Source organism: Chenopodium quinoa, unplaced genomic scaffold (genome assembly GCF_001683475.1).
Source record: "Chenopodium quinoa cultivar QQ74 unplaced genomic scaffold, ASM168347v1, whole genome shotgun sequence".
In the NCBI taxonomy this organism is placed as follows: Eukaryota; Viridiplantae; Streptophyta; class Magnoliopsida; order Caryophyllales; family Amaranthaceae; genus Chenopodium; species Chenopodium quinoa.
The window spans coordinates 4,342,154-4,355,611 of record NW_018742616.1 but is presented as its reverse complement, the minus strand read 5'-3'; the positions used below and the strand labels follow the sequence as shown (position 1 = coordinate 4,355,611).

Genomic DNA, 13,458 nt, shown 5'->3' with positions numbered 1-13,458 from the left:
TTTCTCTCGCTTGGCGAACAATTATCTTTGCCTTACTCTGATCTTAGCCTTCATATACGCTGCAAAGGTTTCGTCGCTATTACATTTTCCCAAGGCTTGATTCTAATGTAGTTTTATGACTTTTGCCTACCTCAATATTTTAAATTTGACAGTTGAGATGATTTGTTTTTTTTTATTTATTTTTAATTAGTAATTTTAATTAAAAATAAATTTTTAATTATTTTAAATACATTTTTATCTTCCAGAAATTAGTTTTCTAATATTTTCGAAATTCTGAAAATAAAATATATATATAAAATAATTAAAAAAATAATTTTAAATTAATATTACTAATTAAAGATAAATTAAAAAAACAAACAATCTCAGCCGTCCATTTAAAAGAAAATTGTGGTAGTCAAAAGTCATAAGACTATATTAGAATTTTCATGATAGCATTCCCTTTTTGCTTAATTACTACTTTCACATACATCTTCATTCCACCACGAAGTAGCTCTGTGCATCAAAGTTCTCCCCCTTGATTCCCCTAAGACCTCTTTGGCCACTCTCAAGAAACAATTCCTCATTCGTGACCAAGTGATGTCTGGATCCGCCTTTCTACTCCAATCCCCCTCATGAATTTATTTATTTATTTTTTATATAAAAACCTTAGCATTTTTTTCATCAAATACAACATTCTCCTACACAAAAATTCTCCTTTATTCTTAATAACCTCATTTTCTCTCAACTTCTTAGCTTCGTCCTTTTCTATTTTCTGCTTTTGAAGTGAAAAATGAAATGGAACAAAGCTATCTTAGCCTTGGTTACTACTCTTTTAGGATTATGTTTCTTGAATACTAACGTCGATGCCTTTGTGGCTTCTGGATGGGAAAAGGCTCATGCCACTTTCTACGGTGGTAGTGATGCTTCTGGAACTATGGGTATGTTAAATATTATTAACTTATAGCAACTTTATTGATTTAGATATCATTCATCACTTCAGCTTATATGGACTGTACATAAAATTGAAGCAACATAGAACTGAATTTTTAATATTGTAATGCAGGGGGAGCTTGTGGGTACGGCAACTTGTACTCTACTGGTTATGGGACTAGTACCGCGGCTTTAAGTACAGCATTGTTCAACAGTGGTGCTGCATGTGGGCAGTGCTATAGGATCATGTGTGACTATAAGACGGATCCAACATGGTGTAGGAAGGGAGCTTCGGTAACTATTACTGCAACTAATTTCTGCCCTCCAAACTATGCATTGCCAAACAATGCTGGAGGATGGTGTAATCCTCCTCGCCAACACTTTGACATGGCGCAACCTATCTGGGAGAAGATTGGCATTTACAGAGGTGGAATCATTCCTGTCATGTACCAAAGGTAATTTATAACACTTACTCTTATAAGTCTTTACTCTTAAGTCTTAACATATAATTTCCTATATTATATGATATGATCAAATATCGAACTGTTATTTCATTTTGTTACAGGGTACCTTGCATAAAGCGAGGAGGAGTGAGATTCAGCATCAATGGAAGGGACTACTTTGAGCTTGTATTGATAAGCAATGTAGGAGGAGCAGGATCCATCAAATCTGTTTCAATTAAGGGATCGAAAACCAACTGGATGGCGATGTCTAGAAATTGGGGGGCTAACTGGCAATCATTGGCTTACCTTAATGGACAATCTCTGTCCTTCAGGGTCACTACTACTGATGGCCAAACCCAAACTTTTAACAATGTGGTTCCTGCTAATTGGAGATTTGGTCAGACGTTTTCGAGTCGTGTACAATTCAAGTAAGCTTATGGAGCGCAGTACATAAAGTGTGTTGTACGGGTTTAAATAAGGATTGTGATGAGAGGCTGTGGTGTGCTCATTCTGTTTTTCACATTGAAGCAGCCCGCCAAAAGGATCAGTTTGTAATATATTAATTATAGGCTTGATTAAGAAAGAAACTGTTATTTACTATGTTGCTTTCTCCATATACATATAAATATGATTGTAATTTAATTTGGTTTGTTTTGTGTGATAAGTGACAGTGAATTCATTCGTTTATGAATTCAGGATCCTGTCCACCTTAATACAATGTTTAATGAAAATATACTATTTGGTCATCCCTTCTTTTATCTTTTGTCTTAGTTTATGACATGAATTTATGTTGGTGTGTAGTAAATCAGCTCTGTATATAGTTCTTGAAATACAAATTGTATTCATTGTAATTCATATGTGAGTTGTCCTACATTGAAGAAAGAGGAGAGTGTGATTATTTATTTATTTTTTTTTATCACTTCAGCACAAAGAAAGAGTAAAATTGAAAAATGAGGAAAAGTCTCACGTGATTACACATGACATTTCTTACCTTTATTTATGTGAACTGCTAAACGTCGCTCCCAATTTATCAAGGATCACTCCCATTTTGACATGGAAGGACCATATTGCCCTTTCCATAACTTGGACTATATAAGGCTCCACCACTTGGATAAAAAGATTCTCGAGCATTTTAATATTATTCCCGAGCACATTCGATCCACCACTTGGTTCCATAACTAAGACTATGTACACATCCGCCTAGAATTCCTGAATCTTCCATGGTGGATCCGGAAATTTTAGGCGGATCCACCTAGGAGGATCCGGATTTTCCAGGCGGATGCCTGCTTTTATTTTTCGTTTTTTTTAATTAATCAAATCATTTCTTTTTTTGAAACCAATTAATCTAATTTATTAATGTAATCTTTAATTTGTATTATAATTAGAATTTTTATTGTGATTATTATTATTTTTGTGATAATTTGAGTAATTAGTATTAGTATTATTAGTTAATATTAGTTATTTTGTGATATTAATTAATGTTAATGTTAGTTAATATTAGTTAATGTTGTGATATTAGTTAATGTTAGTGTTAGTTGATGTTAGTTAGTTAATGTTAGTGTTAGCTGATGTTATTTAATATTAGTTAATGTTGTGATTTTAGTATTATTAGTTAATATTAGTTATTTTTATGATATTAGTTAATGTTATTAATGTTAATGTTAGTTAGTATTAGTTAATGTTGTGATATTAGTTAATGTTAATGTTAGTTGATGTTAGTTAATATTAGTATTATTAGTTAATGTTATGATATTAGTTAATGTGATAATATTAGTTAATGTTGTAATAATGTTGTGATATTAGTTAATGTTGGAGAATTTTGTGTGTTTTCTTTTATTTTTATAAGATTTGGAGTCTGAAGACGGCGGTGATGGTGTGAATTATAGTGTGAATTTTGTCACGGACACGTTATTTCCAACATTTGATGATGTAGTTAAATGGGTGGATGTTGTTTCCATAAATCTGGGATTTATTTTGGTTAAATCGTCTCACAACAAAACCAGAGATGGTCGGCCGTATCCATATTTGAGATGTGATCGGGGACGGAAGAGCAAGTCGAGAGATTTTGAGAACGCAATACGAGAGGACACAAAACCAAAGCTAATGGTTGTCCTTTCTACATCAAGATATATTATGAATTCATCACAGACAGTTGGAAGATCCATGCAAAAAATGATGAAACTGGGACCCATAACCATCCAATGATTGTGTATCAAGAGGGTCATAGTAAAATTAGTGGTTGAGCCCGGATGCAAAAAAAGGTTGTGCGTGACATGAAAAAGTCCAAGGTTGCACCGCGTGACATCATGGCAACTATTGTAGAGCAATTTCCTGATGATCATCCAACCATCAGACACATTTATAATTGCCGGAATGAATTGAGATCGAAGATGTGTGAAGGCAGAGGAGTTGTTCAGCAATTTCTTCATTTGGTGAGACAGAGTCATTATATTTACTGGGTCATGGCCGATGACCTCGATGTTCTACAACATGCATTTATAGTGCACCCAATCACGGTAAACATACTACGCACATACCTACATGTAATCGGTATGGATTCGACATACAAGATCAACCGATACGGGATGTCGTTCTTTGAGATAGTTGATGTAACACCGACGAATCAGAATTTCCTCGTTGGTTATGTGTTCATGCGCAACAAGTGCACAGCAAGTTATCGGTGGGTGTTGTAGAGATTAAGGGAGTTGATTGGGTATGATAAAGAACCATCGGTATTTTTGTCAGACTGTGAACTTGGCCTCTGTGCGGCATTGAGAGAAGTGTTTCCAGGGACGTCGCATTTACTTTGTCGATGGCACATTAACAAACATGTGGAGGCTAGGGTGATTTATATGTTCAAAAATAAAAAGATCGGTGCGAGTTTTAAAAATGGCAAATGGAAACGCATCATGGATACTACAACCGAGGCGGATTATAATGTTGTTGTAGATACAATGAAAGCTAGGTGGGCAAGTTATCCGGCAGTGATTACTTACGTTGAGAGAACATGGCTTTGTCATAAAATCAAATTTGTGAAATTTTGGACGAGCCAAGTTCTCCACTTTGGTAACACGAGTAATTGTAGAGTTGAGAGCCAACATTCGGCAGTGAAGACGTGGTTTGATTCATCGACAGGCACGTTGATATAATGTTGTAGTTGTTGTCTTTACTTCGTTTTATTAATTTTAAGGAAATTTTGTTAATTACTGGCTCAAAAACAGAGGCTTTGTGAATTACTACCCCTAATTTAAAAAGTTTTGGATTACTACCCCCTAATTTACCCAATTCACCCTGTCCGCGCCTGCGGCCTTGTGTGCCGCACCTGCAGCTAACTGGGGAGAGCCCTCTCCAAAGGCGCGGCCCACCATCTACAGGTTCAAAGGATGAGCTCCTTGTCCGCGCCTGCGGCTAACTAGGGAGATCCATCTCCAAAGGCGTGGCCCGTCATCTACAAGTTCAAAGGATGAGCTCCTTGTCCGCGCCCGCGGCTGACTAGGGAGAGCCCTCTCCGAGGGTGAGGCCCACCATCTACAGGTTCAAAGGATGAGCTCCCTGTCCGCGCCCGCGGCTGACTTAGGAGAGCCCTCTCCGAGGGCGCGACACACCATCTACAGGTTCAAAAGGTGCGGGCGCGGACAGGATAGTAATCGGTCCTTTTTAGGTGAATTAGGGGTAGTAATTACAAAAAAATTCGGATTTTAATTAAAAATCATAATTCTTTTTATAATTTGAATCAGCGGCAGGTTCTTTGGATACTGTATGGGCTTAAGTACATTGTCATATTGGTAATCGGATCATTGCAATTCGTAATGTTTTGGAGGCATCAAGATCAAAAATTGGTGAGAAGTACAGACAATTGTCACTGTCACATATAATTGGCAAAGTGTCTCAACATTGTTTGAAAATTCTCGATGATGAGACGAGAAGAATGAGGGAGTTGAGTTACCAATATATGAGCGTTGTGGATGTGCAATGCGTGTGACCCATGGTTTACCATGTGCTTGCCAGATATATGATTCGCTAGTTGCACTGTCAGGCTTGTATATCAGGAAAATTCATCCATTCTAGAAGACCTAGGTTATTGGTGATGGTGTTGATATACCTGTGTTCGTTAACGATTCAACCAAGGAAGCTACACATTTTCGTTCCCTGGTTGATGAGGTCATTGGTAGTGATCCTGCTATACTTCGAAATGTATCTCAGATCATTGAAGAGGAGTTGCATCCAGATCATAAAAACCTTGAAGAACCACATATAAACCACAATGTTCGAGGTCGACGAAGGAACAATGGTACCAGGCGTGATCCTTGTTATTTCGAACATGTAAACAGTCGAAACACTTAACGTGGTACACAATAAGGTAACTCATGAAATTACAAGTATTTGCACTTGTGAATTACACGCCTATTGTGAATTGCACGTATTTCATCTTGTAGCGCACTAATAAATGACCATTAATTTTGTGCAGAAGATCAATATGACATCAGTCAATGAACGTATTTGCACTTGCTTCCAGGACCGATGTTGCCTTACATCACGACATGGAAGGATGTCATTGGTGATGGAAATTGTGGCTTTCGTTGTGTGGCTAACTTCTTCTTTGGTGATCAAGCGCAATGGTTTATCACTTGGGAAACAATAGCAAATGAGGTCGTCGCTCATCAAATGTTGTATGAAAGGATTTACGGGATTGGGAGGGTTTGGATGAATGTAGAACGTATTCGATGGGATGGTGGGGCGGTTGATTCACGGCATTGGGTGGTAGCACTTCAAGATTTATTTTCTATTGCTACTTGGTTCAACGCAAGGATGATTCTTCTCGGTGTAGGCACCGTACCAATGCAACCTGCTACTACCCATGCATCACGGTATTACCGTTGCGGGCACGAAACACGGTCAGGGCACCCGCTCGAGAGTTAGTTCATGATCGCTACAGTTCGTGGGTCACATTTCATCCGTTTTGATCTTGCACAAGATTCACCTCTACCCCCGATTGCAGGTTGGTGGACCGAGCACCACGAGCCAAGTGTTGATGGATGGGATCAGCAATATGAAGTTAGAAGGAATATGTGGGATGCATTAATTAGGTAGTGAACTCATTTATGTACTTTCACTAAGGTTGAACAGTTGTAGCTATGTAATATAGATTAATAAAAGTAATTAAACTAAGTTCCCACCCCATTATCGCCTTCCGGTTCTTACATTACATGCCGAATACAAAGTAATATAAAATAATGAAGACAAATGATAAAAATGCAACCACTAATATGAATAAAGAGTAATCTACTACCCCATCATCGCTTTCCAGTCAAATACCAGCTGCTCAGTCATTGCCCTTGTTTTAAGCGACATGTTGGGATACTCATCCAGTGCTCTTTTGTGAATCTCCATGGAACGACTCAACCACTACAAATAAGAAAACAACATATTATAGAAATTACAATTACTGGAAGTCGGATTAATAGTATAATAAAACACAACTACTTTCATAATCTATGTTAGTCTTCTCAGGTAGACTGCTACTCCCAGCAGATGAACCCCCAGGAGATACACGAGGGTGAGAAAATCTATACAGCCACTGCATGTAACCAGGAGCGACCGTAGGAGCTCGACGACCAAGTCTGGTGTGGGTACCTAAAACTACACTGAAAGACGAACCAGGGACAAACCTAGTCCACATCACAGATGTCATCTCGGTCGGAAATTTAACCTAATACATCTTCAAGTTGGTCGGTCTCTTGGCCTTCTTAGGCCTGATAATGCTCCTTGGAATGTCATGCACAAATCCAAGTTGTTGAACCACTCAATCAGGCATGTACGGCTCAATGATGCTACGGAACTGGATGCAGCCAGTAAATAAAGTGTGTGGCACGTGTCGTGTAGGATCAACACCGTACGGGAGCCAGTTAACCTCACGGTCAGTCAGCTCATCCAGTCTAGCACAAAAAGCTAAGAGGCGCTCCATGCTCTTGTTAGGGCATCCCAATCCAACATCCCAAGCAGACGCACGAGGGATATTAAGCTCCCTCGTCAAGGTACCCTGCTAAGGACGAAAGCACGGAAAGTAATCGTAAATCCACGCTTGCAGAAGCGTGAAACAACCAGCGATCGAATAAGCATCTTTTCGTGATGTCGTACCCAACTGTCAATATAGGTAGGCTAGAGTAGCTGAACCCCAAGAGTACTCATTAATCGGGACACCATCAACAACAAGCTCGTGGAGGAAGGAAGGATGAGTGTGATTACCACTCTTGTCCAAAAACAGTGATCCTCCTAGTACTAACCACATGTATGTAGTATAATGGACACTGAATGACCTCTGCGCCTTCAAAGTCGTACCAAAAATCCTCTCAGTTAGCACCCCACTACCCTGCCTAATGGTTTTAGAACCGCACTTCTCATTCAACTCTTCCGCAGTCATATCCATTGTAACCGAGCACGCGACCCGTATGACGTTCGTGCTAAGAGTAGTGCAAACCATGGAACCATCAACACGAAGCCCAAGAATATGGTACACATCGTGCAGCATGATCGTGATCTCCCTAAATGGCATATGAAACGTGTTCGTATCTGGTTGCCATCTCTCAACAAAAGCAGAAATCAATGGTCAGTCAAGACGCTTAAACATAATCCCGGGTAAGTGAGACATACCACTGCCATCAATCAATTCGAGGTGCTCCTGTGCAAGACGACCTCGCCAATTAACCTATTCAAAACACAACTGTGTCCTACCCAAACAACGAAAAATATTTCGCTCCGTCCTGCCCCATATATATGACGCCATGTGACCACCAAAACTAGGGATAACAGTCTCATCCTCAAGACCACCTGGCATAGGCTGCTGCATTAACCATGTCTTTGTTGAGCTGGTAGTAGGTTGACTTGCTTAACTACTAACAAATCTCCCATGCTGACCCCTATATACTGTATGATAATCCTAAGGGTCATACTCTTCGTCTCGATCAGCATGACTTGCCCACTCTTCGTCCTCATCGTCAGATGTAGGCAGTCCACCTGACGAGTACATAGGGTGGCTCCCTTGTGACTGATGCTCTCCCGACCAACTACTAGGAGACCCATATTACTACTCATGACGAAACGGTGCCCCTGTAATTATTGAATGACCTGACTCCCTCCTAACAGACGCATTCAAACATCTTGATATTGCATGACAAGCACCTGAACCCTCAATCTACATTAAATAAGTACAAAATCAAATATCAGTAATAATTACAAATATAACTATTTGATTACAATTGAACAACAAATATTAATATTAAAAAAAAAATAATTTCAGAACAACAACATTATTAATAATGATAAGGACGATAATAATAATAATAATAATCATAATAATAATAATGATGATGATGATAATAATAAAAATAATAATAATAATAATAATAATAATAATAATTACAATAATAACAATAACAATAATAACAATAACAATAATAACAATATTAATAACAATAATAATAATTATTATAAATCACATATTTCGCAACATACTAATAACAATAGTACAAAACAACAACAACAATAATATTAATAATAATATTACTAATAACAAAAACAATAATGATAATATTACCAATTAACAATAATAATAATAACAACAACAACAATAATAATAATAACGTTACAAATAATAATATTCATTTTTTTGAAAAAAAATTAATAACTTAAAAAAAAAAAAAATTGGAACATCTGCCTGAAATTTCCGGATGAACCAAGGAGGATCCGGAAATTTCAGACGGATCCTCCTTGGTTCATCCGGAAATTTCTGGCGGATGTTCCAAGTTGTGATTTTTTTTTTCAATGTAAACACATACCTGTTCGCCTCCGATGCGCCGCCTCGATCACCGTACGTCACCTGAATTCGCCGCGGGTCCGCCATCGCCGAATTTCTTCTCCCCTCCTTGGATTGGTGGCTATCGGTGGTGAGTTGCGGATGTGTTTACATTTTTTTCTGTTTTTTTTTCAGATTTTTAAATTTTAGAGAGATAAAATTAGAGTGAAGTACGAGCGTAAAATGTGTTGTGATTGTCGAGAGTATTTATATACGAGGGGTAAATACGAAATTTCAAGTAAAAATTCGAGCGATGCCTAGTAAAATAGGAGCGAGGTTTAACAATCCCCTTTATGTATATATGTGAGTAGTTTAATACTTGTACTACTTTGTGAAAATGGTAAGAGGAATGAGATCGGACCTCACACACACTTGCGCACACTAATTTCTCTTATTGATTTTAATATAGTATCTCTTTGAGTTTATAAGTGCACCTCATTTCTCTTTTTTATTTGATTGCCTAGACCTATATCTTATTCTCTAACTAGTTATATACAAAAAAATCTCTCGCCTCTCATCTCCTCTTCTCTCTTCCTCTCTTCTAGTGTTTTTTTCAAAATCTTGGTCATTTAGGTCGAAAATAGTTTAATTTCTTCAGAAATTAGACTATTTTCGACCCTTTTTTCCTATTTTTCTTTAGTTTTGCAATTTAGGTTTCAATAAATCTACACGAGTAGTGTAGATATTCGTCCGTCTCCCTATGGTGGAGTCGTTAGTTTTTGTTAGTTTAGTTGTTTGTTTATATTTAGGGTTTGTTTATGTGTTAGAGTTTATCAAAAAGGTAATCATCTTTTGTCCTATTGTCAGTTCGTTGGAAAAGATTTGTTCGGGATCGCAACGGTTCTCAAGTTTTCAAATGCGTTCAAGCGAATCGGATGAAAATCATCCTTACGGTTACAACAAATCGTTAGACCGTCTCTCCGAAAAGACTGTATATTCCAGCAATGTGTGCGAGAGATGTACCTAGTGGAAGATATTTTCAATGATCGTAGCTGTGATGAAGGAAACCCTAATTTGATTCAATTTTATGTATTTGTTAATTTAGATTTCATTTAATTTGTAGATGTCGGATGGCTTTTATTAATGAATTGATTTGTTTCAAAAAAAAATCTTATTCTCTAAAATTTAAAAATTGCAAATAATTCTGTGTCGAATAAACGTAAAAAACATACAAAAATATGTTAGTTTGTCATAATGTCATTATAGCAAAATATAATTGTTTGAACTTATTTTAACCTATAAGACTTTTGGTAATGGACAGAGGTTGGTTAAAAAAAAAAAAAAAAAAAATGTGCTTACATTTTGGCAATTGACTTAAGATTTGTTTTAAACTTGTATAAAAAAAAAAAAAAAAACAGATTAAAATGATGGGGAGGATCAATAAGATTCAATAGCATAGATTACGGAACAAAATAATGACAGAGAATTGGACTCTAACACGATAACAATGTCTAGCTACTTGTTTTCCCTAAATTATGATCTGAATTTCCTACAAGATATACAAATTGATTGTTTGATGCTACTTGAATTGTTCTCCCTAAAATATGATTATAATTTCTAATTTTCAGTCACAAAATTCAAAATAACTAAATAAATAGTCCAAATATTATTGATTAATAAGGAAGAACATATACTCCAAAACGAAATATATAAATGATACAAATTAGATTTTATCTGTGCAAATCAAACACTTTTGTGTACACTAAGTGTATTATAATATTAGTGCACATCGAATAATTAAGCATAACCAACTTAAATTAACACGATTAAGTTACTGTAATATGTCATGAGATAATTTTTTAAGGATTGCATTCCCTCTGTTCCTTTTTTTTTTTGTCTCATTTGACTTTTTACGGTCTCTAAGACGCATATAACTTCATGTCTATATGCATAAAAATTATAAAAACTTAATATTAATAAAATATACAATGACACGAATCAAAAAGATCCCACTGAAATATATTATCTCTTATAATTTAATGAGAATTTAATATCAAAGATTTTAAAGTTTAACCCAATTATTTGAAAATTGGAAAAGGACAAAAAAAAAAAAAAAAAAATAGGAACAGAGTGAGTATATGATTACTTCCTACATTAAAATTTGATTTTTAAACTTTTAAAAGATAGCAATGTACTTTATCACCAAGAAACAAAAATAATATATAACTTTAATTTATATACTAGTATGTGCTCCAAATGTTGTTCCAAATACCCATTTTAGAGGGTCTACTTCTTTATGGACATGTTTTGTATAATAATAATAATAATAATAATAATAATAATAATAATAATAATATTATTATTATTATTATTATTATTATTTTAATTGTTAGATATAAAAAATTAATAATACATGGTCATATATATAATTATAATTACGTGTTATTCGTATAGGAGAAAAATTCTATTGTTAATTGGATATTCATATCATATCATATATCACTAATAAATAAAGCAGGTCTCGCAGCCAGGCCACGAGACAGCGAAACTTGGCATTCTTGTTTTTTGCCAAGTGTCGAGCCACGTAGGCGACAAATAGATATTATTGTGGCACGTATGATGCTAAGTAAGCGAAGTTTGAATATATTTTTAAGTAAACTTGGCATTCTAATATTTCATATATCTATTAACTAATACTAAAAAACAAAACGTTACATCATGCATTCTCCAAATTGTACACATATCACTCTGACACAAATTTTTTTCCCGCCAATTTACTATGATGATGTCATTAGTGTTTTTTTTTTTTTTTAACTTTTACCTATCTTTGTTTATCTAATAAACCTTTCATATGATTTATCCTTTGTCTCTACTGACTCCTTTCTTTTTTATTAGTATGTTAATATTTCAATGTTAAAAAATGTTCAATGTGATTTTTTTTTTTTTTTTTTTTTTGTATATTTTACAAGTAATATGTTGTAGTAGAAATTACTTATCATGTATACAAAAAAATTAACAAAGTAGAAAAATTTCTTTTTCCATATTATAAACAAATCTCACAATATGTTTGTTTAAAACCATGCATCACACGGGAACTAAACTAGTATATAATTAATCATAACTTTTAATAAATATCCTATAACTAGGTACTATTTCCATCATAAAAATTTTCTTAAAAAGTTCTTTAAAATAAGATTCATTTATAATATATTTAATTTATTTACAAAAATAATAGAAAATCAGTGAAAATAAGTTTTAACAAGGAAAAAAAATTTAGTTTTGGTAAAAATACTTTCAGTTCAATAAAATGTAATTTCAGTTCAGTATGTCTAAATATCATGCATTATCAAAGGGATTATATGACCGCATTAAATATTCAATCCAATCTTAAACTTTTATCAACCCTTTGAACATCGTCCAAGCACAAAACTAGACGATAGAATTTGTAAAAGACTTGATTTGGGTGAATTTGTAGTTTTGTACACACCATTACATGCAACATCCTATATCTTCCCGATTATTGTTTGTGGATGATTTGGGTGAATGCCATTGAGATCTTTACAAACAATACCAACTAACGTAAAATTAATTTTGCAAGTTGATTTATTTAGTAGATCAATAACTGAAATTATTAATATGTAACAAATCTTTCTTTTTTTGATTCGGTCAAATTCATATATATGAAAATTGAAATTATCTATCTTTTTTTTTCCGATAAAATTAGCTTTTAGTTATTGTTGCTTTTAAATATCAAGTTTTGAAGCTAACTTAAATTTTTTTTTAGAAAGAAATATTTAATTATAATATTTAATTTAGTAAAAACAATAATAGATAATCAACAAAAATAAGTTTTAACCAGTAAAAAAAATTTTAATTTGGTAAATATACTTTTAGTTTAGTAAAAATAATTTAAGTTCAATAACAATAATTTCAAGCCAATAATAACGTAGATATCTGTTTACAAATAAAATTACAAAAAGTACACTATTCTATAAATAAGCAATAGGATATCGTATGTCTAAATATCCTGCATTATCAAAAGGGTAAAGCTAAACTTTTAGCTAGGCCACAAGATAACAACACTTGGCGTTTTAACTTTTCGCCAAGTGTCACGCCACGTAGACAACAATAAATTATTAATATGACACGTAGGATAAAAATATTGGAAAGATTTAGATAGATTTTGTAAGATAAAAAAGTTAGGTTAGAGTTTTATATTCAATAAAATTTGGAAAGATTTTTAGGATAAAATTATTGGTTTAGAGTTTTATTTTTAATAAAATACCAATATTTTATACCTTTCAATAATTATAA

The 13,458-nt window shown here is 34.4% G+C and overlaps 1 protein-coding gene across 1 annotated transcript; it reads left to right on the top strand.

Moving 5' to 3' along the window:
- The first annotated feature begins 769 nt into the window (after positions 1-769).
- Positions 770-1,784, top strand: LOC110721382 (expansin-A11-like). Its single transcript, XM_021900518.1, has 3 exons — positions 770-917; positions 1,043-1,364; positions 1,475-1,784. Exons 1-3 carry the CDS (start codon positions 770-772, stop codon positions 1,782-1,784), a joined length of 780 nt encoding a protein of 259 aa, XP_021756210.1.
- The last annotated feature ends 11,674 nt before the right edge of the window (positions 1,785-13,458 follow it).

Coding starts and splice junctions, on each gene's coding strand:
- LOC110721382 (XM_021900518.1), top strand. CDS start 770: ATGAAATGGAACAAAGCTATCTTAGCCTTGGTTACTACTCTTTTAGGA. Junction 918..1,042: donor TGATGCTTCTGGAACTATGG/GTATGTTAAATA, acceptor ATTGTAATGCAG/GGGGAGCTTGTGGGTACGGC. Junction 1,365..1,474: donor ATTCCTGTCATGTACCAAAG/GTAATTTATAAC, acceptor ATTTTGTTACAG/GGTACCTTGCATAAAGCGAG.